This window comes from Filicampus tigris, chromosome 3, assembly GCF_054856515.1.
Source record: "Filicampus tigris isolate MCC_2025a chromosome 3, RoL_Ftig_1.0, whole genome shotgun sequence".
Taxonomy (NCBI): domain Eukaryota; kingdom Metazoa; phylum Chordata; class Actinopteri; order Syngnathiformes; family Syngnathidae; genus Filicampus; species Filicampus tigris.
Window position 1 is genome coordinate 16,827,449 of NC_141219.1, and position 26,994 is coordinate 16,854,442.

At 42.3% G+C, this 26,994-nt stretch overlaps 3 protein-coding genes across 10 annotated transcripts in view; 1 reads left to right on the top strand and 2 right to left on the bottom strand.

The window, feature by feature from the left end:
- The window catches only part of nedd4a (NEDD4 E3 ubiquitin protein ligase a), a 38,918-nt gene extending 38,405 nt beyond the window's left edge, over window positions 1-513 (bottom strand). The window contains exon 1 of the mRNA XM_086026388.1: window positions 276-513. Coding sequence (XP_085882514.1) covers window positions 276-323 — 48 coding nt within the window. The 5' untranslated portion in view covers window positions 324-513. The remainder of the gene's footprint in view (window positions 1-275) is intronic.
- On the top strand, window positions 1-26,173 carry tex9 (testis expressed 9). Of its 6 annotated transcripts, XM_086026396.1 has the most exons (14): window positions 1-361; window positions 7,600-7,716; window positions 19,942-20,518; window positions 22,290-22,357; window positions 23,021-23,084; window positions 23,188-23,264; window positions 23,555-23,597; window positions 23,720-23,775; window positions 23,848-23,990; window positions 24,308-24,399; window positions 24,486-24,659; window positions 25,461-25,595; window positions 25,735-25,869; window positions 25,933-26,173. In XM_086026396.1, exons 4-14 carry the CDS (start codon window positions 22,317-22,319, stop codon window positions 26,008-26,010), a joined length of 1,038 nt encoding a protein of 345 aa, XP_085882522.1. In that variant the 5' UTR covers window positions 1-361; window positions 7,600-7,716; window positions 19,942-20,518; window positions 22,290-22,316; the 3' UTR covers window positions 26,011-26,173. The 6 variants fall into 6 exon arrangements, with proteins under 6 accessions (XP_085882522.1, XP_085882520.1, XP_085882523.1 ...); XM_086026394.1 differs by lacking the exon at window positions 19,942-20,518; XM_086026397.1 differs by lacking the exon at window positions 19,942-20,518 and having other exon boundaries at window positions 7,600-7,710.
- On the bottom strand, window positions 1,293-20,464 carry LOC147150107 (DNA-binding protein RFX7-like). Of its 3 annotated transcripts, XM_086026383.1 has the most exons (9): window positions 19,939-20,464; window positions 16,356-16,389; window positions 11,600-11,691; window positions 11,405-11,527; window positions 10,174-10,294; window positions 9,675-9,755; window positions 9,338-9,551; window positions 7,592-7,875; window positions 1,293-6,433 (listed from the first exon to the last, which is right to left on the bottom strand). In XM_086026383.1, exons 1-9 carry the CDS (start codon window positions 20,082-20,084, stop codon window positions 3,404-3,406), a joined length of 4,125 nt encoding a protein of 1,374 aa, XP_085882509.1. In that variant the 5' UTR covers window positions 20,085-20,464; the 3' UTR covers window positions 1,293-3,403. The 3 variants fall into 3 exon arrangements, with proteins under 3 accessions (XP_085882509.1, XP_085882510.1, XP_085882511.1); XM_086026384.1 differs by lacking the exons at window positions 16,356-16,389; window positions 19,939-20,464 and adding an exon at window positions 11,893-12,134; XM_086026385.1 differs by lacking the exons at window positions 11,405-11,527; window positions 11,600-11,691; window positions 16,356-16,389; window positions 19,939-20,464 and adding an exon at window positions 11,233-11,361.
- Window positions 26,174-26,994: the final 821 nt, after the last annotated feature.

A 26,994-nucleotide genomic window follows, 5' to 3' on the forward strand; every position in this document is an offset into this window, starting at 1 on the left:
CCCCAAAACAGGAAGTGTCCTTCCAGAGATGAATAACTCAGCCCGAAATACTGCAAAAACTTTCTTTGAAAAACTGTCGCGTCAACTTTTTAAGCAGACTTGCGGACAAGTACTCAGTTGGAACTAGTGAAAAGCAGTTTCGCTGTTAGCACTAATTGGCTAATTGTCAAGACATTAGTTAGCAGTTCCTCGTTAGCCAGCTAGCTAGAAGGAGGAGTGATCACGTGAACCAAGTCGACGATCACCACCGCCAAAATCTGTTGACTTTCTTTTACCTCCTCATCGCTCCAAAGTCCTCGGATCTCATACGAAAGTGCGGCCATTATATTCCAACCTTTCGCCTGCCGGGGCAAGAGAGCAGGTAAACGGTACTTGTTGTGACTCCCGCGCGGTTTGTAGTCGCAACTGTGGAGATGATTTCCTCCGTATGTTTACGTGAGGAAGTGCGACACGGCGGTCACTCCCTCACGACCTCCCGCCTTCGCTGCCTCCTCCGCCTCTCCCCAACACCCCGCCTCCTCCTCTCTTGGGCTTCCTCCGTCTTTTACTTAAGGAAAACACCCTGAACATCTTCAACTTTAACGCGATACCCTGAAGCCATTTTGCTTGAGATGCCAATTCCCCTCTCTATATGCACTTGCTTTTAAACGATTACCTTCATTATACAGTTGAGTATAACGTTTGAGCAGCAATGACGTCCTTGCGTCATTAAAAGTGAACGAACGGTGTCATTAACTCATTCACTGCCAACCGTTTGAGAGTATTTTCCTTGATCTTTTGAGACCCGCAGACTCTTGTGTTCAGTGGGAATAAACGCACGGATTCCGTGCCACGGAACGTACCAAAAGAATGCGTAGAAAAAGTTTGTTGTTTCTAGCTTTTAGAGAAAACGAGTTGGTTTTCCCCAAAACACCCGTTTCTGACTAAAAAGCGGAGAAACTAACGTTTTGTGAACAGAAAGATGCATAACAGTGATTGTGACGATTGTCCTGGTCCAAAGCGGCCCGGTACCGTGGTAAAGTGACTTTCATTAGGGCCCATCGAGAATGCTCCGCCCCCTCTGTGCTGATACCTACGCGCCGCCCCTGGTGCAACGGTACCCCGGCTGCAGGTGATAAACGGACCGCGAAATTTTAGTAAAATGCCCAGCTCTGGTAATAAGTTTAGTTGTTATTTCATGTTTTAAATGTACATTTTATTTGCATTTAATTAAGTGATTCTTTCACATACAAAAGTGTGTACTCCAGTCGTACCGCATCTTTGTGACATGCAGACATTTACTCAATGCAATATTCTGGTGTATTGAAAATGATTTATTCAAATATTAAAAAACAAAAAAAGTCAAAACCCAAGCACTTCCCCTTGAAAAAGCAAATAAAATATATTCCTGTTCACCTGACACAGCAACATGACTACAGTGGATCGGCAGTTCTACAGCTCTGCACCACTTACAAGAGGAGTAGTAAAGTCTTAAGAATATAAATATCAGTGCAAACCGAATAGAGCATTCTTAGACAATAGACACAAAAGATTGATAGGAAAAAAAGAGTTCAGTTTAAATATATAAACAATAATACTCCAAAGAGGGTTAAAAACTACACTGAAACACAAGTTTAAAGAACTGTACTTTTCTACCCGGGGGCGGATGAGTGGTATTCTGTAACATTCATGTAATATTGCATGATGCCATCAAACTTATCCTAACAAAGTGTAATTAAAAACAATTCAACTCTATCAGTGCTGATATTATGCACTTTGCGAGATCCTTTGAAACAATATAACAGTGCAAGATTAAATGGTTTTGACAACAACACATTCACTCCTAATTGTACAATAAATAAATGACCAACACACACTTATTGCGAACGAGGCGAAATCGTAAATAAATTAGCATTTCTCACTTTAACAGCTTGTTTTTACAGTGCTAACAAGTTTCCCCCAAAGTTTTCTACTTTGCAGCATCGTTTATTAAAGCCCTTGGAAAAACACGGCGATATGTCCACCATTCAATACAGCAGCGATGAGAAGATGTTAGTGCTGGTTACGTTTTAAAATGGATCTTTGGTATGGACATAAGGCCTTCGGACACTTTTAGTTCAGGACTCGCAGAGAAAAAAAGCACAGTGCATTTTGGTAGGAGAATCACACAATTTACAGATTGTCTGTGCAGCACGACGATCATAACGACCGCCTTGATCATATTCATCCGTCTATCATCTAATTGCATATTTTACTTTAGTTTGCACATGACAAGTTAAACATGATTTGGACATGTTGACACAAAGCTTCAGGCAACTTTCATTTTGCCTGAATTCAATTTCTAAGTGCACTATGGCTTCAGCCGAACACTGATTTGAAAATGGCCTAACTACCATCTCTTTGGCGTTATTAAAGGAGTGAGTTCATGGATATTTGATCATAAACAGGCAAACGACCGTATGTGACATGTTTTAAATTTACATACGGATTGGACAGTTAACCAGTGCATCCAGTCGTGTTTCTGGTAAGTAGATAACCTGCATTTTACTCCATCTGTGATACACCTTTACATGTAAGATTGTACAAATCAGGGGTGGGGAACCGACTGAACTTTTTCAATGACCGCATCCAGCCTTGCCATATAATTTAAAATTAAGGTAGAATCACAAAGGAATTAAATTGGAATTTCAACACACAAACTATCGTAAGACACAATAATAAAAATGTATATATTTTTCTCATTAAGTTATTATGGCCTGTGAGAAATGAAATGGCCCCTGATAGAAAACGTTCCCCACCCCTGGTATTAAAAAGTATACACCATGCTAAACCTTCTACACACACATAGTAATGATTATTATACTTCATATTTACTGAATATTCTGTACAAAGTGCTCCAATTTCCTCACGCTGAGGTGGCATTGCTTTAAGTTTGTATCACTTTTTAGCATGCCCTGTTTCAAAACTCACACTTGAGTTGGACAGGGAATCCACATTGCACCCATCATGGCATGTCATTATTATAAAGTCCAGTGGCAAGCTTTGCTAATTCTTTTCATCGATGTAGAATATATTCCACAAATTTATGAACGTTTCAATTATGTACAGAAAATACAACACATTTTTTTAATTGAATTGATTTTTTTTTTTTTTTAAATATATAAAATAGATGGGAAAACCAGTAAAAAGGTAAGAATTTAATCCCTAGCCTTTGTATGTCACATGCTGTTACTCGGGCATGTTACAGCAATAATATGACAAGAAATGACCAGCATTTTGATCAGAGGGCTTCAGCATTATTTCAGCTCAGGTCGGCACTTAAACTGGACGAAGCGGATTGTGTCCTGCGTTTCATTGAAAAGTTGGAAAACATCAAACCAAAGACGGTCACCGCGGATTCGTCATGATTCTAAAAGGCTCGCATTCATCCCATCAGCCCGACGGTTGTGTGATCTTTGCTCTCAAGCCACTCAAGTCCACCAGAATGTGTCGTGTCACTGGCGATTTGCTGAAACAGCGCCTGATTGGCCAACTCTTCCGGAGCCGCGCTTTGATATTGCCCTTGCTGACGACTGGGATCAAAGAGAAGGTTTGCATCCAGTGTATTAAGGTCATTGATGCTACTGGACAGGTCCGAAGTCATTCTGAGTTCACATGGAAAATCTGCCCCGCCTGCCGCTAGCTTCGACACCTGTTGCGCCAGCTCATTGCCGGCAGTAAGGCTGCTGTCCGCTTGGACGTCTTGAAAGGTGCCGCTGAATCCCAACCGCTGCCGCTGTGAACTCAAAGCTTGCCGCGTGGGCTGCTGATGCTGCCCCCCGGAGGCCGGCTGTGCTCGGCTATCGCTTGCAGAGAAAAACATTTGTTCACTGGGGTAATTCGGCCTTCGCGACGCGTGTGCGCCGGCGGAGTCGGAAGGGATCGGGCTGACGTTCTCCGACTCGAGGATCTGAGTCAGATTCATCCGCGCCGTGTAGCTCGAAGGCAAATTATTCATGCTGGTACCTCGCGCGGCGTCGCGGTCCCCATCCAGCTTAGCCAGAAGGGCATCGGTGATATTTTTGCACTGCGGGCCCGCCATGGGTAGAACCTCCGTCTGCATCATGATGTTGAGGGGCACCGAGCGACTCCTTTGAGCCACGCTGCTCACCCCGAGATTTCCCCGGTTGTTGGCTAAGATGTTGAACACCTCGGGCGTTACCGCAGAGCTAAACGGGGAGACGCACTGCGTGTGGATATTATGAAGGCCGCCGGTTCCTGTGCTCCCCACCAAGCTCCTCTGGTGCACGGCGGGGCTAACGCTGCGACAGCGGAACGATCCACTTGCGGGAAGGTTGTTGGCTTTGTTATCCAGAGGAGCCGGCACGGCGAAGCCCTCCTGCTTGGTGGCGCTAGCCATGCTGGCTAACTGCTGCTGCACAGGGGAAATGGGAGTCAACCGGCCAAAACGCCCATCGTGGTGCCGTGCGTGCGGGACGGCGAAGGCGTGAGGCTTTTGAAAGTGGTCATCTATGAGGCCTTGATAGCCGGCCAAGATTCCCACGCTGCTGTTCGATTTATTTAAGCTCCCGCTGTTGCTGTCGTAGCTGTTATTCATCCAGTCCAGCCTGGTTTTATCCGCGTGGGTGGCCGTCGGCCTCTGCATGGGCTTGACGGGGCTGCAGGAGACCGCGCTGCTGTCGTGGAAGCCGGTCATGCTGGAGTTGATGGGTGTAAACGCAAAGGGGTTCCTGCACTCCACGGGGCTGGGGGGCACAGTGCTGCTGCAGTTGGAGAGCGGCGTGCCGACCGGAGTGTGTCGACTGCTTCCGAGGGCGCTGTCCACCGGCGTTATGGGGGTGATACGCGAGCAGGGGCTCTCTCCGGTCAAGCCTTGAGCGCCTGTCATTTCCGGCGTGGGCGTTTGGACCACATTGCTGACGCCACCGCTGTAAAAAGTGTTCATTGTCTGACCGGCGGGCATCATGTTGTGCGCCACGACGGCCCGCTGCCCTTGCAGCGTGACGCAGTTTCCAAACTCTTGTTTATTGTTCAGTTTCATCTGCTCTTCCATCTGGACCAGCTCTTCCACGATGCTGTCTTGAGTTACATCATCATCAAACGGGAAGTATTCTAGTTCTGTCTGCATCGGGAGTTGGCCTGACGTGGATGCTTGATCCAAAAAATCCAGGGGTCCCGAAACGGGGTTGGCTTGAGTGTAGGTTTGTGGCCCAACATGTTGTTGACCGGCCGACGAATTTGAAGTATTCGGTAGGGAATGCGCGTCGGGCATCACGTGCGCCTCTGCTTGCTGCATTATTGGGTGACCGACACTGGTACAAGTTTCCATAACATTGAAAGTAGTTTCCCTCTGCATCAAGCTGTGTGTTTTGCCAACAGAGAAGAAGCCGTTCCCAAGTGGATGGACTTGACCGGGCAGGAGCGAGTTCATTTTCATCTCCATCTCGCGGGCGACAGGCGCACTCTCAGGTCTTCGACTGCCGTATCCAACGCCAGCAGTGCCCTCTTCTGGGTGCGGGGACAGAAAAGCCCTCTTGACAGGAGAGGGGGCGGGACTGAGGCCTGAGCGCTTCCGGAAGCTCTTAGTCGCGCAGATACCTTCCGTAAATGTAGTTACTCTGTTGCATGTTGAGGTAGCGCTCATATTGTGACAGGAGGGGGCTAAATTCAGAGAGCTTATATTAGTTGTGTTGCTGTTCGTGTTCATGTTCATGTTCATGTTCATGTTCATGTTCATGCCAGCTCCATTGCCTGCCGTGTTGTTGATGCCCGTGGGGACATTTGCATCATAGTTGGAGCTGGAGTTTTCCTTCGTGGCGTGGAAGCCTTTAGTTTGAGCTATGGGCACGCTAGCAGCCCTCTGCGCCATCACAACACCGCTCGCATTGTGGTTTTCTCTGTTCCTGTGAATCCCTTCAACCTCCATTTCGACATCAAAATCGTGGGCGTCAAGACGCTCGGTCATCAGCCTCGTCATCGGGGCCAGAATGGGGAGGGCGGAGGTACTCCTCGTATTTTGGCGGGATCTCAGGATGTCCTCTGACACGGTGCGGCCGCCGATGCCTGCAGATGACGGCCTCAAAGTGGCGTTTGCGAGGGAAGTGGTGGCATTGGCGACGTGGGGTGCGAGCGGGATGGCTGTCATCTTGACCAAACTGACGGGACTCACGTGACATGTGGTCATCACCGTCTTGACGGGGTTGTTGGCAATGATCATGGCGGAGGGCGAGCACAGAGCCACGGCAGTGGTGGTCGCCGGCTTGGGAAGGATTTGAGGATAGCGTTGGCGAGCTGTGCGTTCCCCCGCTGGGCTTGATTGAATGTTTTGGGAGGTCTTGGGGGTTTGCATCAGGGGCTGAACTGGCTGGGTCACCACTTGGAAGTTTATCGGCAGCATTTTGCTCTCCCCGGTTCCCACCGGACTGGCGGACATCAGCTGGCCGCTTTGCTGTGTCTGCAGACAAAGAAAGTCCATCAGAATAAGATCACTCCATGGTACATGTCGCTGATGATTCCAACTCGTTCATTCCTAATTTTGAGAACTGCAGTAGTAGCAAACATTGGTCGGAATGGCTGACTCATAGGTCTTTCCTTTCCAACTAACGTGACTCCGAGTAGCATTTACATAACTAGAGGAGGGGGGTAATGTACTACATTTACTCCATTGCATATACTCAAGTAACGTTTTAAGTAAATTGTACTTGCCAGAGTAGTTTTGATGCAACATACTTTCTCTTTGAGTATACTGTTTATGTTAAGAAGAAACAGTACTTTTTCTCCATTACATCCAGCTGCATTTTCTCTATTTTTATGTATTTATTTTAGTGTTGCTTGACAGAAAAAAAAAAAAAGAGATTAATTATGATCTGTAATTAATTGATCTAATTCATCTATTTTTAATCTCATTTAAAAATTGCTGGGAAAATTGCTGGTTACTCTGCGTTTATGTGGTCGGCTTGAACTGCTTCTTTGGTAAGGAAAGTCTTTCTTACAAAAAACTCTTTATCACTCTGCTTTTATCAATAGTGCCGTCGGGGCGTTGTTTAATTTTCCATTCATCCGACCAACAACTCTCACATGCTCCTCCATTTTCACGTTTTATCTCTGCTCCTGAATTTGCCCTCCACCTAGAATAGGAGCCTATCAGGTTATGGCAAACACAATGACAGCCAATCAGTGTCCACTTCAGGGTGTGACACTAGCCATTGTTTTTTACACCCCAACATCAAAATGGATCTCATCAGCATACAGAAACAGTGTAATTAGACATTAAAAATGAGATTAATAACGATAAAAAAAAAAAATAATAATAATGCAGGCTTGCCAACGTGACTCAATTGCGTGAAGAATGACCGAAGAAAAAATAAATATGTGGAGAGATCCTTGGAACAAAAAATAATCGCATATTAAATCGCAATCGCAATATTGAGGAAAAAGAAAACAAACGTCAATTAGATTATTTTTGAAAATCGTTCAGCCCTGCTATTGGGCATTCATCTTTCATGTGAGTCGTTCGCTTCAACGAAGTGCTTGTTCTTCTCGTACATATTTTCTTTACTCCTCCGTAGTTTTAGATAGAAATGAATAATGAACCCTCCTTGTTGTTTCTCACCGTGACAGGTCTTGGAACAGCAGCGACCACGATGCCGATGGTTGGTTGAGGTGAAGGAGAGGCCGGGCTACCACATTGCCCACTGCTGTCATCCGCTGCCTTGATCGGACCCTCTCCGGGTAAGGGTGAGTGCAGCTTTTGTTCTTGTTGCTTCCTTTGGATCTTCCTCTGGAGCTGCTGCTTGGCATCGACGGTTGGAGATGACAGAGTTGTCGTTTGAGGCTGGAAGCAGTGTGCGTCGGCGGTGGGCACAAAAGCTGAGACTGCCTGCAGAGGCTTGAATTCTGAAATAATTTAATCAATGAATGAAACACCGTAGCATGAATATAAAGTATCATTTGATTTATAATAGCATGAGAATGCTGTCCCTCCCCAAATGAAATACCGGTACCATGCAAAAAAAAAAAGTACCTTACTAAGTAGAAACTATTAGTGCCTCAGCACATTTGTGAGTAGTGTTGTGAGATATCAGCAGCTCTGCCGTAGAAAATGATCCAATTCCACTTAAGTGGTCTGAACATGATTAGTTATCTGCTATGGATAATGTATCTTTGTTCATCTGTCTTTGTCAGAGGTGTCAGGTGATGTGCAGAACAATTAAATACTCTTCCACTAGAGGGCAGTAGGTTAAATTCACTGGTGTATGCACCTGTTGACATTTGTACAAAAGAATAATAGCTTGGCGTTAAAGGAAAAGATCATCATTACTTCAGTGTACTTTATACAGTATAAATGTTGTGACATTGTGTTTGGTTGTGTGCCAAGCGATTATAGATGTAAAACTTAGCTTGGCTCGACCCTAATGAGGACAAGGCAAGCTCTAGAAAACAGTTACAACACAATTACAGAGGCAATAACTATGGTCTGAGCATTTATTTGATATCAGTGATATACAGCTTAAAGTTACATGTCTCCTCTTTGTTATCACCCTTAAGACAATTCACACACACTAGTAAAACGACTGACTCTCTTACTAGTAACATTTTTTCCACCATTGTATGACATTTCTGAACACTCATAGGACAACTTTGGCATACTGGTAGGGTGACTACATGTAAATAGTGAGGTACAACTGTGTACTACTTGACCTTTGCAAGCTAGTAGTACTACCAGTGAAGCACTACATATCAACTAGTGGAATTTTATAATGTCAGGATATTGAATATTCAAATTCCTGACATTGAGGTTGACATCCAATTTAAAGCGGAAGTCAACCCAAACATATTTTTTTCAAGAATATGTTCCCAGCAGGCCCACTAGTTGAAACACGGCATTCTGATTAATTTTGCGTTTGTGGAATATGAGTTAAGCAGCAAAATGCACTCGTTTTTAGCCATGACTGGAGGCGGCCATTTTGTCTTCTGTCGACTGAAAATGACATCACAACTGCTCACAACAACCAATCACGGCTGACCCGTTTTCTGAATCTGAGCCGTGATTGGTCGTTGTGAGCAGTTGTGATGTCATTTTCAGTTGACAGAAGACAAAATGGCCGCCCCCGGAGATGGCTGAAAACGAGCGGATTAACACTCATTCCACAAACGCAATATTTATCAGAATGCCCTGTTTCAACTAGTGGGCTTGCATAGAACATAGTCTTGGAAAAAAAATGTGTCTACTAGGGCAACTTTGGCACATGTTATGAGTACAGTACAGTACTCCCAATTGCAAGACAATTAGAGCAATACCCATCCACTTCCACCAGATGTCACTGTAAGTGTGCATGAAGAGCCAACCGGCGCCCACCTGTTGCTGCACCTGTCATAATGGTGAGAGCTGCCAGGGACTTGTTGCTGATGTAGTGGCTGTCCATCAGGAAGCGAGCCAGCTCCTCCACTGCCTCAAACGGCCGTTTCAGCACCTTTTGAGCCCATTCGCACACCAAATCACAAGCCGCGAAGCGAACCTCCTCCTTCATGCTGCCGAGGTGGCCTGCTGGGTCTAGTCCATCACACTGCAGCTGAAACACCAATCAAATACAAAGCTTCAATTGGCAACGTCGCAATCCGAAACCGGTGAGAAATGCATAAAAACGCAACGATTCATTCGGAATTGGAAGAAAGAAGGATGGAAATGTGCTCACTCCTTCTGCGGTTTTGTGTAGGTCCAGACTTGGTAAACATGGAAAGTGAACAAAGGGCCTCTTCCTTAGTCCACTATAGCAATATGTAATGCGGTGTTAAGATAAATGTGTCAAATTGCAACAGATTTTATGAAGCATTGCTTATACTGTAAATATATAATATATGCAGTAAGTACAGATAAAATGTGTGTGACTATTACATGTCCAAGAAGATATCAAAATGTGATTTACTGTAAAAAAAAAAAAATGTTAGCACCCCTGGTGATTAAAGTAAAGTTTTACACTTTGATGTCAAAATAAGGACAACAAGCCCCCCAAAAAGTGTCATGCGTCATGAAGGTCAAGATCACAGCAAATTCCCCCCAGCACTTGTGTATTATGCCCCTGCTTCAGAGGGGGAATTTATTTCATTTCACGTCTATATTTAGAGAGCTTATGAACTGTAAGAGCAGATGGCCAGTGAGTAGAGACAGGCTGTTACAGTCCATTCCAGTGAAGGATATTTTGATTTTCCTCTCATGCCAAGTCGACGCGCCTTCATGTTGGGGAAGACATTTTTCATCATTTTTCCGAAGTCTGCAGCACTCAGTGGATGGTAGTTGAGATTGTCACAGAAGCTCCTGAAGAAGAAAAAAAAACAAAAACGAGAATTGGAAAAAAAAAATTGGCCAGTGCACACTAAATTGATTCGATACTTGTATCCATTTATTTAATGAAATTAATTTTAAAAACAATGAATAAATCAATATTTTTCTTTATAAGGCAGGATTCTATTTCAGCATGTTATGTGCACCATGGTGTTGCTTACAGCAGTTTGTGACTACGCTCTCATTCAGAGTGCAAAAAAATATGTATACTTCCCTGCCACAATATTAGTGCTGAAACGATTTGAATTGAATAACTCGAATAATTTGATTAATAAAAAAAAGTAAAAGAAAAAAAAAATCTCTGCCTCCAAGCTTTACGCTGATCATTCCTCAACACAAACAAATGTTACTTGCAGACGCGCAGACCACACACACATCTGTCTTCCCTCTTTTCCGGAATACAACATTAGCTACCGTCACTTTGCGCTTTAGGTTCTTTTATTCCCGTAAGTGTGAAATGATGCCAAAGTTTGGACATTCTCTCTCTGTCTTTTACGCACTCTTTCTCCTGGCTTTCGCTTATTGCTGCTACATGAGTCTGTAGTAACAGTCCCTGTGTCAAGTTAATCACCGAATATCTGGCGATATAATGCATAATCGGCAATATAAGTACGATAAAAAAAAAATCAATAAATCTGCGATGCAGCGAAGCTGCAAAAGGGGAACCGCCATATGGAGAGGTATGACTGTATGATTGACTAAAAATGAAAAAGGAATGAAAACGGCTTTTATGTTTAGGCGTGGTGCACATTGTGATCCCTTAGAGCCTTTTCACCTGTCCACCTCAAAGGCGCCAATATATCTTTGGGTGAGTGGGGGCGGGGGGTGAATTTAGTCAACTTCGAAAGACAGTTACATCACACTGCCAGAGCATTTCAATGGCTGTCTCAGACTTTCCATTCTAATATTACCAGCACATGCTGCTCTCTGATTCTCAGGCCCGCAGCGTCTATTTATAATGACGCTTCAGCCGACGGCGATTTGGAAGACTCCGATGTTAATGTCGGTGCTTGTAATGAACTGCTGCGGCTGGAAGCAATAACGTCGTTATTGTTAACAAGGAAAACATTTGAGAGCACTCACTTGTATTCATCGTAAACTTCCTGTTTTGGGAGCGAGGTCTCCGGGTATTCCTCTAAGTGATTGCGGATCCAGTTGAAGGCATGCATCTGTTGCGTGCGGCTTGATGACACAGCGCTCTGATCACTGAGAGAATCCATTTACTCCGTTAAAAAAAAAAAGAAGCACATATTCCACACCAACTACATCACTGTTTACCTTTTCTCATTGCTGCCACTGCTAATGGGACCTGAAGGCAACTTAAGGTACAGGTAGAGTTTTTCGATGTCCGTGAACCTTTCAACATCTTGCTGTGGAAGTAGAACAGGAGAAAAAGGAAAACGTTACTTGGATGGAAAACACCATCTTCCACAAAGAGCAAAAGTCAAACAATGTTAAACTTTTTACACTCTCCTCGCACTCCTGCAGTGTTTCACCTCGGATAGTCTCGGAAGATAGCAAAGTTACGCGTCGGGTTCAATATACCCATTGTGTAGCAGTACTTTACTCACATGACAGCCATCTGGTAAAATGTTGGGGGGGAAAAAAACTGCTTGGATTTTCTGTGTTTTAGGGGCTAAAGAGACATTTACATTTATGCTTCACTCAGAAGCAATTGAACTGATGCGACACTTCAAACCTGGCCTGGGAGTAAACTTGAAAGTCTGGACACCCTGTACCCAGAAAAACAATCTTGTGTACACCTTTAAGTACAGTGTGGAATGCACTGATGTATATATTGGAGAAGCCAAGCACGCACTGATCATGTCTGAGCATAGACTAACTCTTCAGGTCAAGACTCAGTGGTCTTACTGCCTGTCAAAGAGAAAAGGCACCTTTTTAAGGAGCGAAATGTACGTACTCTGGACGGTAAAGACAGATGGCGTTGAAAGATTAGTTGAGGTTGAAGAACCATCTTTGACACCACCTATGTCCCATCTAAAATACTGTTGCATCATCCCTTCCAAAGACATTCAATAATTTACTTTTAAATAACAAACACGTCACGGCCACTTCCGGCCTTCATGCGCATTGTGGAGTACAAACGACGGCTAGTATGGATCTTCCACATCCCCTCAGACTAGACCGAGATCGTCTTTGAGCATGAACTGAGGAAACCTGCTTGTCCAGTTGCGGTTGAGTCAATGCTTTGAGAATGCAACGGCCGGTTTAGAATCTTTTGGTGAACGTACAGTAGATGTTTTTCGACTGTGGGACTAAACCGGATTACCTGGAAGGAACCCACACAGCACAGGTAGAACAACAAAACACAGCCAAGTTCAAACACATTAGAACCCAGGCGCCTCTTGCTGTGACTGAGGCAATTAGTGCAGCTTGGTTAGTTACGTGCTCTTTGCTGATTCAGTTTTCCCAGTGTCTTCTCAAAATGGCAAAAGAACATTTGTATTGTCTCGTTTGAGACATTTTTATGGATCCCCATGGGAAAATTTTGATTTACTCTGGAAAAATATCCACGCGAGGGATCTTGGAGGTGAGGTGCCATATCGGCAGTGCTCAAGAAGTGAATTGGCCTTGCCGTCAGACACAATTTCCATATTTTCCCCTCCATAGCGGCGGGTAGTGAACCCGACCCAGGGTAACATCTCAGCTACTACCGGTGGTTAGCACACCTGGCTCACACTCGAAAAATTGATCAAAAGTCAATGTGAGTGTAAATGCTTATTTGTCTTACGCAGTCCAGTGTGTACCCAAGCACTTTAGAAAATGGATAGAAGGAGAGCATATCGGACAAAATATGAACACAATAATTGATGTGGAAAAACATGGGCGGGGATTTCTTTCTTCCTCTGTGGCCATTTTGGTATACTGTCAGTGGGGAAGGAACAGTGCCGGTCAAGCTAACCTTGACTAACGCCTGCCAGGAATGAGTTACTGTATGTTGATGAGGCACCCCCTCGCCCGTCATCATTGATCTACCAATTATAGAAAAATGCATCACCAAACTGGATTTCGCATCAACTGAGCTAGACACAGGCGCATTTGAATGCAGGGTTTGATTCGATCCAATTCGTATCCACTTTTTAAATCTGAAGCGAGATGATGAAATAAGCACACATTGTCTGATCACGTTGCGGTGAGCAAACAGTACTGCTATGACGCAAATGCCTTCATGTCACAGTAGCGCAACACACCCAACATGTAACCTCCCTCAGCGTGTAAACGACACAGATACAAATCAAGTATTATGGGAATATGGAAACAGGCAAAGTTCTCCAACATGCAATAGAGAGTAGAATATGATTTCAGTATCGTCAAAGCCCAAATCAAGTGTGAAAGGGGCCCTTGCTTTTCTGCATGTTTTGAACACAGAAGCATGGCGTTCATTCATCATGCTCAGCTATGGCTCACTTGCCCTTGACGTTGTCTCCTCGGCAGAGAGCGGCACTGTGTACTAATGATGCTCAAGGAGAAAGGGACGAGCAAGGGTGCCGAGATGCCTGGCAAATGTTCTCTTTGCTGCGGGCAACACGGGAGGACCACGAACAGAATTCAAACTTGAACGCTTTTGCATTCAATTCAACTCATCTTGGCTTTGAGCACATACATAATGTGGACTAAAGTATTGGGTCACCATGCTATTACACCTACAGGAAGTGAAATACCGTAGAGCCTGCCTATTCACAGTTCACTATTGACAAATTCACCTATTCACATTTTTCCCGGCTAATAAGAAAGTAGTAACTGGTGTCAAGGAAGTATGTTGACGTGACACATCTCACCTGAGGGACTAGATCTCTTTGCAAGGTGGGGAGGAGCTAAGGTTAGCCCGGGTTATCTTCTCATCTTATAAAAATATCGTATTGCTACGTGTCGTGATACTTTTTATGCCGATACGTTGATGAACTATCGATACTTTCGATACCTTATTTCATGTTGTGTTTTATACATTCTATAACCTACTTTTGGAACATTAGAGGCCCTTAAAGTTGAGCTTTCTGAATGGAGTTTTATTTATTGCACTCTTGTGTATCAGGAAAAGTTACTGGAAAAGTATGCACTTTTAAATTGTGACACTTGAATAAATGTCAAATGGCACTTAAAGCGGAAGTCAACCCAAACATATATTTTTTAAGAATATGTTCTATGCAGGCCCACTAGTTGAAACAAGGCAATATGGTGAATATGAAATATGAGTTAAGCAGCAAAATCCACCTGTTTTTAGCTATCTCAGGGGGCGGCCATTTTGTCACTTCTGTCGACTGAAAATGATACCACAGACTCTCAGGGCTCAGATAACGACCAATCACAGCTCACCTGGTTTCTGAAGCTGAGCTATGATTGGTTGTTATCTGAGCCCTGAGGGTGTGTGGTGTCATTTTCAGTCGACCTAAGTGACAAAATCGCCTTTGGATATAATAAAATGAAGTTATGGTATGTATGAGTCTACGCGAACATTTCAACAGTTCTTGCAACAGTTTTTGGTTCGATTCGGTGGATATTGTTCTGCTCCTTCTGGGGTGCGCGCCATCGCCACCTACGGGCAGTGTAAGACAGACATACGGATATACATAAAGATGGTCACAGCTCCTCAGTAAGCTACAGTAATATTAGTCATTCATCGCAGAGGATAAAGTATATAGCCCTGCGAGTACTGTTACATTATCTGTCCGCATGTGTTGTGGTACCATTTGTCTTCAAATGATCCATGACTTGAAGGGTTATAACATTATAACAATGGTACTATTCGTCTTGTCCAAACTTTAATTCCAAAAGTAACTAATTAAAAGCTGTGTTCCAAAACTTCTGGCCAAAACCCAGAAAGGGCCTGATGGAGTCAAATGAAATCAAATCCGTAGCTCGGGAAGCCCCACTGCATGCAGAGTGTGCGCAAATACACATCCGCACGGTGCCAACCTGGGCCCCCACTCAGACATTTCTCTACTTTGGCTCCTAAGAATAAAACCAACCAGTTAACCTTTTTTAATTCCCGTCTCTGTTATTATTGTTCTTGTTGTTAGGGATACTACAAGTTTCCAGGGGCAACAGGCAGCTAAGATGTCATGACAGTCGGGGGTTGTGGACATACTGGGGGTTGAGTCCCCAGGTTTACATGTACTCACAGGCGATTTTAAGACCTAATAAAACGGAAGTGTAATTCAATAAAAGTGATACAATTTGGAGTTTAAACACACACTTTCTGGAAAAATATGCCGCAAAAGTAACGAAAAGGGTGGTCAACACATGATGTGAGAATATCAGATGAGTGACAAATGTATTTAAAAATGTTTTCCCTCTTCACCTCACGTCAACTCACTGTTCTGAAACTGTGTTGGCCGTTAGCAGTTGGTATAAATAGAAAGTGGGCTCAGACAGACACAAATGATAGGCCTAACCTAAACAAGAGCCTAACAAGTTTAAGGAAACGTTGTTTTAAATCGTGCTCGGTGATTGGCTGGCGACCAGTCCAGGGTGTAGTCATCTTATCTCTAGTGGTCAGATGGGTTAGGCTGCAACCTCAGTAAGAGGCGGTATGATTAGTCGCAGAGGATAAAGAACATATGCCTGTGAGTATTATAACCTGCCTAGATGTGTTGCTCCACCATTTATGTTAAAATATCTTGTTGTCCAATGGGTTAAAACACAGCAGCGCCAATGCTATTTGTTAGCCTGTCTACGGCATTTCGGCATTGTTTGTTAGCATTAAGCTAAACGGACTTCTCAAAAACCAGACCGTGTGGTTGTTTAAAATACGCAACATGTAATTCTCTTTGTGTTTAATTTGACAATTAACTTCAATTGGGAGTGGCACTAAACAGCTTGATACCTTTTTTTTTTTTTTTTTTTTTTTTAAGAATTGTTCATCAACTGCCAAACTAAATATAACAACAATCGTAACTAGCTAGATCCAAAGCCACATATTGCATCCCCTTATTTTGATCGTGGCCATGTCAATTACAGTTGCATTTGAACAATGAAAACAACAAAGCCTGTTTGAAACCAAAAGAATACTCACCAGAATGTTTTCCACTTTGGACTGAACCGTTTTGCTGAAAAGAAGAGATAGTATAAATTAGTATGCTCGTAGGCTGCTATGTAACATGAGCGCTGGTGCATTTATTTATAAAGCAGAGGAATGTCTGGCATGAGTTGACCCTCCCTTCAGCATCTCTCAGGCCATGTAGCCCACCACCACGGACACATGCTGTCACATGTAAAAAGACAAGGCCGCTCACATTGTCTCCTCACCTGTTACAATCCCAACATTAAGATATATTTTCAGTTAAATTAGTCCATGTGCTTGCAAACCTCGGAAAAAGACGCCCGAGTCTCAACAAAATGATTTACGTTACAGTATAGCACATTTGATTGCTTTTTCCTATTAAAGTTGTTTTACACTTGAATGTTAAAAAGTTAGATATATGCGGCGCAATGGGAATTACCTTGGTATTTATGGCATTGTCATTTTTCGGTTAAGGTAAGATGGAGTGTTTCTTTCTCTTAAAATGACTGATTTTTAATACAGTATATTATCTTTTTTTTTAATTGATTACACTTGTCACTATGATCCTGGAAGGGATTATTTCTATTTCTGTTACTTCCATTCATCCATCCGTTTTCTCTAGCAATTGTCCTCATGCGGCTCGCAGGTGATCTGGAGCCTGTACCAGCTGACATTGCGTAAGAGGTGGGGTACACCCTGGCCTGGTCGCCTGTTAGTCACAAAGCACATACTGACAACCGTTCACACGCACATTCACGCCTAAGGGCAATTTAGACTCTGTGTGTATAAAAAGTTTACAAAACTCTGTCGTAGTAGAACGGCTGAACTTTATTTGGGGTTAATCAGGGGCACTTTAAATGGCGGTATTTTAGGTCAATGGAGTTGTACAGGACATATGTCACATTCATTGTGGAAAATTAAATCACAAAAACCTGGAATTTGAACGGGGGTGTTTAGACTTTTCATTTCCACTGTACATTTTTGGAAAATGGGTATCTAGAAGAAAAAAAAAAAAACAGGCAAGGACAGGAGGGCATGTAAACGCCACACAGGAAGGCCTCCGATGAGATTCTAACCCAGAACCTCCGAAGTGTGAGGCAGGCAAACTAACAACTACCCCACTGTGCTGCCCTATTTCCATTATTTCCGATGGGAAAATTGTTTTAAGCATCCCGGACCGGATTATGTTGGAATCAAAAGGTTCCACTGAGTATTGGGTTTATAGAACAAAGACCGAGCAGCGCGAGTTTACTTTAGGGGCAAATGAGGAAGTGCATCAACCACTGTAGTTGCATACATTAAAATGATGGCATAAATTTTGTTTTTGTGGCGCCCCACCATTTTTCCTACATAATAATCCCACTGGTCCTAACACAAGTTAAGAAAACGCAGTAGGTCTATATAGAGAAATATGTCAGTCAATAAACAGCCTCTACATTTGCTTTGCTGATTCTGAGTTGGATTGCAGCAGTGGCGGTGGGCAGACTTGTTCGGGTTTAATTCCTAATCTGCAGACAGGTCATCTTGTTGTTGACAGCGGGACAGAAGGTACAAGCGGGTCACAGTTAAGGACACCGGCTCGGCAAGGGTCAGCGAGGTGGCCCTAAGCCGCGCAGAGAACAGTTCACTTTAATTCGCTGTTAACAGGAGGCCGGGGATCTCTCATTAGCTTGCTTTCAGGACACATTTAGCAGGCACACAGGATTAGACCTGAGATCTGTTTCTTTTGACCGACAGATTAGAGACAAACCATTAAATCCCAGTCTCGATACTGGGGTAACGACAACCCTCACTGCCACTCCTCCGTCATCACCTGCTCAGTTGCAAGTAACTTTCCTTGGCTTCAGACGTATGGACTCTTTGTTCCGACATGTTGACAACATGAACTGGCAGCGCACGAATTTGTTCAGGTTCAGACAGAAAGGGGTCATAATGGTCCGAATGTGACTTGAAACCAGCTGCCGGGCACAATTCATTCTTTCTTCTTACACTGTCGCACATCCATATTTGTCACTCATCTCAATGTATCGACATATGAGAAGTTCAAATGCAAAGGCAGACATCTCCATTTTTTGGCAAATGTAGTATAATGTGTTTCTTTATTTCTGGTTCCAGGGTATCGCTAATACTTTTTCTTAAGGGTTTTCTAAATTAATTTGTTTTGAGGCCAATTTAACTTTTCATTTAAAAAAGTCTGTCAAAAATGTCTTTGATGTCTTTTAATCGCAAAACCAGTCAACTCCAATGAAATATTGAGTCCAAAAATCTTTAGCCATTTTTAAATGGAGATTTATGCAATTTAATCTTTATTTTCAATGATGTTTATGTACGGAGGTAGTTGTTTGGTTTTCAGGGTTATGAGATGCACCATTGAACGGTGCAATCATAGGAAGTCTATGAGTAGGCGTGGGTCTTAATTTTTTCTAAATGGCTTTTGCCTTTGAACAATTTATATGTACAAGGCAAAATGGCCACCCCCAGAGATGGCTAAAAACAGGGGATTTTTATGCTTAATTCATGTTCCGCAAAGACGATATTAATCAAAATAATGTACGGTACCGTTTTAAGACTAGTGGGGCACATAGAACGTATTTTAAAGAGAGAAACTGACTCAATTTCGTCTTTAAAGTTTTGGGGGATTGTTTTTGGTTAGATTAATGGTTCAAACATAACAGCATGAATCCCAATTGGAGATTAGCAAAAAAAATTACAGAGTACTTGACACCTCATACATGAGACGCCGCAAGATGGTGGCAAAAGTACAGTACAAAAGTACATGAGCTATTTTACTGAAAAACAGTGCTCTTTTTCTATAGAAATTCACTATAGTGAATAATGTTGCATTTGCTCTATTAAAGTCTTCTCTTTTTTTTTTTTTTTACCGCTGACTTTGAGAACTCCAAATAATTTCGGACTGTATGTGTTTACTAGTGGTCATTTTTAACTGAAACTTGTCAGCCAATCAGAGAAATTGTTCTCAAAGAGTTTTTTACCGTTAGTCTAATATTTATGTGTTTTTTTGACAGATTTTCTATAGGTGGTATCACACACAAACAGTTTTTCTGACACAAACACACACAAAATCACTTTCTCGCAATCCGTCCAATTTTCAAAACTCTTGGTATATTGTACTCAGGTTCAAGTGGCTATTCCAACCACACTCAGCATTATGGGGAAATCTTATCATGATCTTATGTTGCTAATTTTACTCTGTTCACGAGTGACCCAATAGAAATGGACCTGTGCGTTTTAGGTCCCGAACCTAGGTTGGAAACCCTGTTTGAAAGCAGTGATTCCCAAACGCTACTGTGAGGAATCATAAGGTGTGCCATTATCCAATTTCACATAATTGTAAAAACACATCTTATTTATCTACTGCAAATTATGTACTGTATATTTGTTCATCTCTCAATGCCAGCGGCGTATAGTTACAGGCAAAACAAATACATGCCATTCTACTTGATGGCAGAAGGTACACGTATCCCTAAGTGTCCACTTTTTGAGACATTTTTGTTTGGTGATGCACCGTGAGAAGATTTTCTCATGTAAAATGTAAGTTGGCAAATCCAAACATGCAAGCATGGGCGCCCCTCACCAGATGGAGTTCTTGATCCGGAGCTGCAGAGCCCCGGCCTCGACGCCCTGCAGCCCGGAAAGCAGACCGGGCTGGAAGCTACCCACCACTCGGTCCGCGTTCTGGTGCTGCTGCTGCTGCTGCTGCTGGGGGTCCTCCTCGGCCATCGCAGGAGTCCCGGGCTGACCCGCGGTGCACCGGACGAGGCGGCGTGGACGGGCCGACTCCCCCGGGCGGGCTGGCCGACTTTAAACAAGGGGAGGTCGTTGCCGAGCTAAACGGACATCGTCATCCTCATCAACGCGCCGTGTTGTTGTTGTCGTAGTCAGCCAGCAGCCCTCCTCCGACATCTCGCCCCTCCAGCCCGCAGCACTTTGCAGTCTTCATGGGAAAGAAGCGTCAAACACTCACTCGCCGCTGCGTGGACAGAATACGTAAATGTCCAGGCAGTGGGCGAACGTGTGAGGAACAACAAGTTCGTCCCTCCGGTGTTTCTCACCTTACGGGAGTTCTCGAAGACTGCATGTGCATGTGCGCCGCGTAGTAGCTGTCAGCCACGCGCATGCGCACTGACGTCCACAGCAATAAAAACAAGACCTACGTAAGCACAACGTAATGATGCCACTTACAGTATTATGCAGGAGGGAAAGCAAGCGTGGGCACACTTGTGCTCAAGAGCTGCATCTCGTTATTAAAACGCACATATAGGCAAGTTCTTTCGAATGTATAGTTTGAAAATGTTTTTTTTTAAAAAAAGGTTTAATATAAAATAGTTTAACAATAGAATATTTATTTCTAATTTCTAATTAATAGTCATGGACAGTACATTTGTTTGGGTGCAGTTCACTCCTAGTTAATTTTAAAGTACAATGCATTTTTATTAAATAGTTTATAAATAAATGTTTGTTTATATTTTAAGTTAATTCTAATGAATGTATTACAATTATATTTGTATTTCACGTTTATGTGCAATACATTTTAATCATTCTACCCCTCTATTTAAGAAGAGGAGTGTTAATTTTACAGTGACTTGCAAAAATCAATACAGCATACTTTTTAGGAATAAAGCATTTGGGCCGACAGCACCTTTCAAAATAACCCAAATTGGGTTAATTAGGTAACGTGTTCCTAACATTGGAGTCACTCTGTCGGTGGTTATTGTAGACCAGCTGGACTGGGTTATGGGTGTGACCCTGCATGTTGGGTCGGGATTGAATTACAGTACACAAAATGGGTGAAATATGACTTTGCTCTTTGTCCAATGTGACCCCAAAAATTGTGCAAAATACAATTATAATTAACTATTTAATTCATTGATTATAACACCAATATTATGTAATTATTTAATTATTAACCCCAATGCTTTTTGGCCCCATGCGATCATGTGGGTCTAAACATCATCATAGGACCCCTACAGTGTTTCGTCTGGAAAAGTATTTTCTAATAGTTAGTATTAGTATAACTTACAAATAGTTCTACTATTCTACTATATACTACTCTGTATTATCTATGTAGGAATAATTCATGAAATATTTGTACAAACGATTTTTTTCTACCTGTGATTAATGCAAAGTGAAAGAAGGAAATGAAATTGACCTGAAATGAAACTGAAATGATTAAATATGAGTATAAGTAGTATACGTATATAAGTATATAAGTAACAGTATAACAATTCGTCAGTAGATGTTATGCTGCGGTTCCGCGCCACGCATTTGACGTAATTTAACAGGCACGTGATAAGGGCAGTCAAATACAATACAATACAACGTTATTTAGATAGCGCATTTCACAACAGCTAAAGCTGTAAATGACACAAAATATTTGTTTTATTAACAGTTGTAGCAACTATGTCACCACATTGGTGAAACCCATCAAGTTCCAACGCTTTACAAATTTATTTAAAAATTAATATTGCCTTTTGCTTAATGTGTAAGTTTGCAAGGCGCTTTGTGAATAGACATTCATTTCAGCAAATATGTTTTAACTCGGCTTCCGTAGTTTAGGATTGTTGCCTTAGTTGCTAGGCGACCAGGAAACTGTTTTTTGTAAACGCCCAGTTGTTGTCGTACTGGTAAGTCATTGAATAAAAAGTAATATATCGATAGATTACTTTCTTAATATATCCGTGTGGTGGTAGCAAAGTTTTTTTTTTCTTACTATGATGGAAAAATAAGCTAAAGTGACAGTGCTACCTTAAGCTTCTTTACTAGCATTGTAGTACCGTATTGTACATTGAACAGTTTTGAATGTCAATTAAGTACGTGTTTGGACAATGTACAATATTTAACTGCACGAAATGCATAGAAAATAATAATTATTATTATTTAGTTTGATTTTGAGTCATATAACCATTGTGGGAATTTTATCCTCAGGTCAAAGAGTTTTGAAGACCACCAAAAATGCCTGCGAGTGACCTTTTGGCGAAGGAGGAGAAATACAAGTAAGAGGAATGCTTCAGTTTTTGGATTAGGGCAGCAACTAATGATTATATTAATCAATTAATCTAACCACTATTTTGCAGATTAATCGATGAATCGGATGAAAAAAAACATTAATTTCTATCCTTGTATTAAAAAAAACAGCACATTTCAAATTGACAGGGCACAAAATGCCCAGACATATATTAAGAATCAGTTACAGTTCAGGCCCGTAACATGTCAGAAAATTGACGAAAATGTTGGTTATTGTTTTCTAAAATAAAAGCAGATCTTTGCAAATGTTAATTTTGATTCAGCACAAAGATAAGTCTGCTTTCATGAAGAACTACAGAAATCTGAGAATGTTTTCTGTTGAGAGGCTAAAATTCTCAGGATCTGGACAATTGTAAATTAAACAAGGTACCTAAATGATTAATTGAATATTAAAAAGAATTATTGATGAATTTGGTAATCTATTAGTTGTCAATTAATGCATTAATTGTTGCATCTCTAATTTGAATACTTTTAATTATATTTTGTGACCAAACATTGGCCCAGAGGAGATTTCTGATTAGTATAAATATGAATATTAGTCCTCCTTTTGATTGTCAACAAAGACCATAAACTCTTATCTTAGAAATGGCAAGTATTCAGTACCGTTCCGTTTATGCACTTATTTTCTTCAGGCTGCTAAATGCAAAGCTGGAGGCCAAAGCGGCAAATCTGGTAATGCAGGCAGATCAACTAAAGGTCAGTTTTAAAACAAAAGTTTATTAAAAGGGATGCTTGTCTGTGCACTTTTATTTCACATCACTGTCACTCTTGTTTGTATTTTATTTATGTTTATGTTTAGAAAGAACGGGATAATTTTCTGTCAAAGCCTTCAAGTGCGCTCCCGCTCAAGGATTTGGAGGATGAAAAAGCACAGAGGTGATCATTTCCAATTGGGCAGCATGATGGACTAGTGGTTAGCACGTTTGCCTGGCAGTATCTTCCTTTTCTAAAGCTTCCTCCCACATTTCAAAAACATTCACATTAGGTCCATTGAAAACTAAATTGTCCTTAGGCGTACATGCGAGTCTGAGGGATTGTATGTGGCCTACGATTGGCTGGCAACCAGTCCATGGTGTGCCCCGCCTCTCGACCAAAGTCAGCAATAGAAAATGGATTTATTGCCATTTTCATTCGTGTCTCTTCAAATATTTTCCATTGTCTTACAGTAACGCCAAGGATGGAGAAACACTTGTGCCGAAGCCTCGCAAGGTACCACTAAGGAGAAGCTGCTGCTCAAACAGCTGTATAGAATACTGAGTTCAGAAATGTGAAAATAACAGTCATCAGTTCCTTTAAAATGTATAATAGCAAATTTCGCAACCTGTTCCTAGGTGGAGCCCAAAAAGTCACAAAAGGCCGAAGCACAAGAGCCCCATTTGAACCCAGCGTGAGTTACAATCGGACGGAATAACGACAGAAGCAGTAATAAATAATGCTTTAGTTTTATGTCGACTTTTAGAGCTTGTGGGGACGCTTTAGGAGCGGCGGGAGATTCGGCCATCTCCTTCGTGGCGAAGACCATACAAAACGTGGAGGACAGGATGAGCCGTTTGGTCCCTCATGACAACATGTTCAGCGACGGAGACAACGAAGGGACGGCGGGTATTTGGCTTCCTACCTCCACCCTTGCAATAACTAATACAAGACACACAATCTCACAATTGTAAAGTGAGAAGATTTTTGTAAATATCTTATTGTATCTTCTCACCGAAGAAATTATATTTTGCTAAATAAGTCAGCACACAGCCATGAATGTTGAAACTGTTGGCAGCAAAATTGCGTACACCCCTACATGAAAATTGGTCATTCTAAATGTTTTTTCCTGTCAAATAGATTAAAGTGTCTAGTAAGATCAAACAACCCCCGAGGGTCAAAAGTGAAAGCGTTCACCTGTATTTGAGTCGTTGATTTGTTTTCAGGCGTTTCATGCGCACAAATCCATGCTCTGATGGCCAACATCAAAATGATGCAAGAGGAAATTGATCAGCTTCTGAGTGACAGAAAAAAGAAGGTACGGTTGAGCCCAACAAAATGTATTGGCCACCTTTTACCGATAGGGAGCGACAGAGATCCTCATTGTCATTGTGGCTGCGTCAGGATGATGAAAACATCAAGCTGAGTACCAAAGTCAAGCAGCTCGAGGAGGATCGGATGAAGCTCCAGAGGACCGTCAACATTCAGCAGACAAAGATGGACAAGCTCAAAGCTTCCGAGAGCGAGGCCGCCGTCAAATGCGACAGCCTTCAGCTGCAAGTCTCCGCTTTGCAGAAGGTAAGAGAGGGAAGAGGGTCTTTTAAACTGGTGATAACCTGACTTTTTTTTTTTTTGGGGGGGGGGGGGGGGGGTGGAGGAGAAAAGGGCCACTATCTTGTGTTTGTGAAACATGCTAAAGCCAATCCTACATATAATAAGCCGCAAAAGAATCACTGCCAAAGTACAGTTCAGTTGTGTTCAACTTTTTAGTAAATTTGCATTTAATCTTTGAGAACTGTTTGTTAAATGCATTTAGGTACAATTTGTGCACTGCATTTTATTGAATCCTCCATATTCAGGCGGTACCACCTGAATGAAATGATCCAATATCTTGTAATACTCAACTGTAACTTTCTCTCAACAATTCCAAAAACATATTTAATTTTTCTTTTTTTAAAAAAGCATAATATTCTGTAACAAATTGTTTTTCCTATCCTTTTGTGGCCCTTGTTTGATGATTACTACACTAGTCAATAGCAAATTTATTGTCCAGGTTTTTTCTTTTTTTTTTTTTTTTTTTTTTTTTAAAGCAATGCACATTTTTTGCTTCAGGGGTTCTCAACCATGGTCCGTGCCCCCTGAGGGGTGCGAGTCCTTCCTTGTAAGAAATTAAATAAAGTCGGAAGGTTGTTTGGATTATCCAGCATTCAAATCCTCGCATGAACTGTTATTTTTGAATTGCCCTGAAGCAGACAACTGACAAAAAAAAAAAAAAAAAAAGGATGTAACCCAGCAGCATGCCGGCGGCAAAATGTCTCCGAGGCTGGCCTCCCCTAGATAGACCACCTCAGACATTTGACAATGCAATGTTACCTGCAGGAAATGGAGAAGGTGAACAAATCCAGCAAGCAAGGAGTAGCCGCGCATAACACTGTAGAGCATCGTCTGACCAGAGCTCTGGACGAAGTGGAACGTCTAAAGTCGGAACTCAGCAAAACCAAACAGATGAGCAAGGCAAGCGGGCTTCTTCAAACACACAATCTTAAAATGAAGCACATCACTACATGTTTGGATGAACAAAAATACTTCATTAAGCTTTCTTGCGCCAAGGTGCTCTTAGTAGAAGTAATTTCTGTCTTTTCCATCAATCAAGGACAAGACCAACGAGGAACAGCAGACTCGGGAAAATCTCCTGGCAGAAAATAAATTGCTAAAAAAGCAGAAAGCGGAACTCATCGTCGGGTTAAAGAAGCAGCTCAAGCTGATCGACGTCCTCAAAAGACAAAAGGTGTCCTCCTTGTGACTGGCAAACAATCCTTTTGTGCTCATGTTCAAATGTCTTTCTGTGCAGATGCATCTTGAGGCTGCCAAGCTGCTGTCTTTCACCGAGGACGAGTTCATGAAGGCCCTCGACTGGGGAAAAACATAAATACTATTAACAATAAACTGGCTCTACCCATTGAATGATACTGAATAAAAAGGACTTCACATTAAAACCACAAATATTGGCTCACCCTTCAATCAAGCCTTAATGTTTGTTTCAGAACTAACTTGTACGTGTATATTTTGATCAAATTAAAAAGTGAAAAGCAGTTGTATTGTGCTACGAGTTGTGTAATTTCCGACTGCTCAGTCCTGACTTGTGATTGGATGAGAAAGCCAAGAGGTAAGGATATACTGTATTACGTTCAGGACTGGATATCGCAATCCCTGCATATATCGCGGGACACTGCTGTGAGATGGATGATGACATTTCAAGTTGGATGGTTGAAGGAGAGAACGATTTCACCGGGATCGCCAGGGGTTTATTTCACAATCTGAGTTGATCATCTACTCTGAGATAGAAAACTCTTTGTATTATTGCACTAATAAACCTGCAGAGGGCACTGTTCGCCATGAGAAGTCACAGGAACAGAGGGAAAAGTTGGTAAGTGAAGCGCAGTGCTCGTCTCTGATTACTTATGTTACTTTACAAAGACGATACATTTTTGAGTTTCCGGTCACAGAACAGATGATTTCGAATCAGTTTACTCAACTCGAGTACCTTCACCTGGAGCTAAGCGCGTGCACCACAACTATGAAGACCGCATGAATGATGCCATGATTCATGCCATGGGGAAGTATTGTTTTGTTGCAAATGAAACAACGGCTTGTGTCTTTGCTCCTTTGATTATCCAACAACATTCGTCCATGATTAATTACCCGCTCAACTCAGCACCACCCGTTTACCGGGGGAAGCGCATTTAACAGCTGATGAAATGTAAAAACATTCAAACAGTTTGGACCTCGGCATAATCTCGTGGGGGTACACTGAAGAAAATGGTTGAATTTACTCAATGATATTTCGTCAGGTGGTTGCACAAAATAAAATAATCTGGAGCCAGATACATTTTTAAGTATTGTAGATGTATAG

Excerpts from the sequence above, each read along its gene's own strand:
- tex9 (XM_086026396.1), top strand. The coding sequence starts at position 22,317 with ATGCCTGCGAGTGACCTTTTGGCGAAGGAGGAGAAATACAA. Across the intron at positions 23,085-23,187 it reads TGCAGGCAGATCAACTAAAG|AAAGAACGGGATAATTTTCT; the intron begins GTCAGTTTTAAA and ends GTTTATGTTTAG. Across the intron at positions 23,598-23,719 it reads TTGTGCCGAAGCCTCGCAAG|GTGGAGCCCAAAAAGTCACA; the intron begins GTACCACTAAGG and ends ACCTGTTCCTAG.
- LOC147150107 (XM_086026383.1), bottom strand. The coding sequence starts at position 20,084 with ATGGCCGAGGAGGACCCCCAGCAGCAGCAGCAGCAGCAGCACCAGAAC. Across the intron at positions 9,552-9,674 it reads TACACAAAACCGCAGAAGGA|CTGCAGTGTGATGGACTAGA; the intron begins GTGAGCACATTT and ends TTGGTGTTTCAG. Across the intron at positions 7,876-9,337 it reads TATGACAGGTGCAGCAACAG|AATTCAAGCCTCTGCAGGCA; the intron begins GTGGGCGCCGGT and ends AAATTATTTCAG.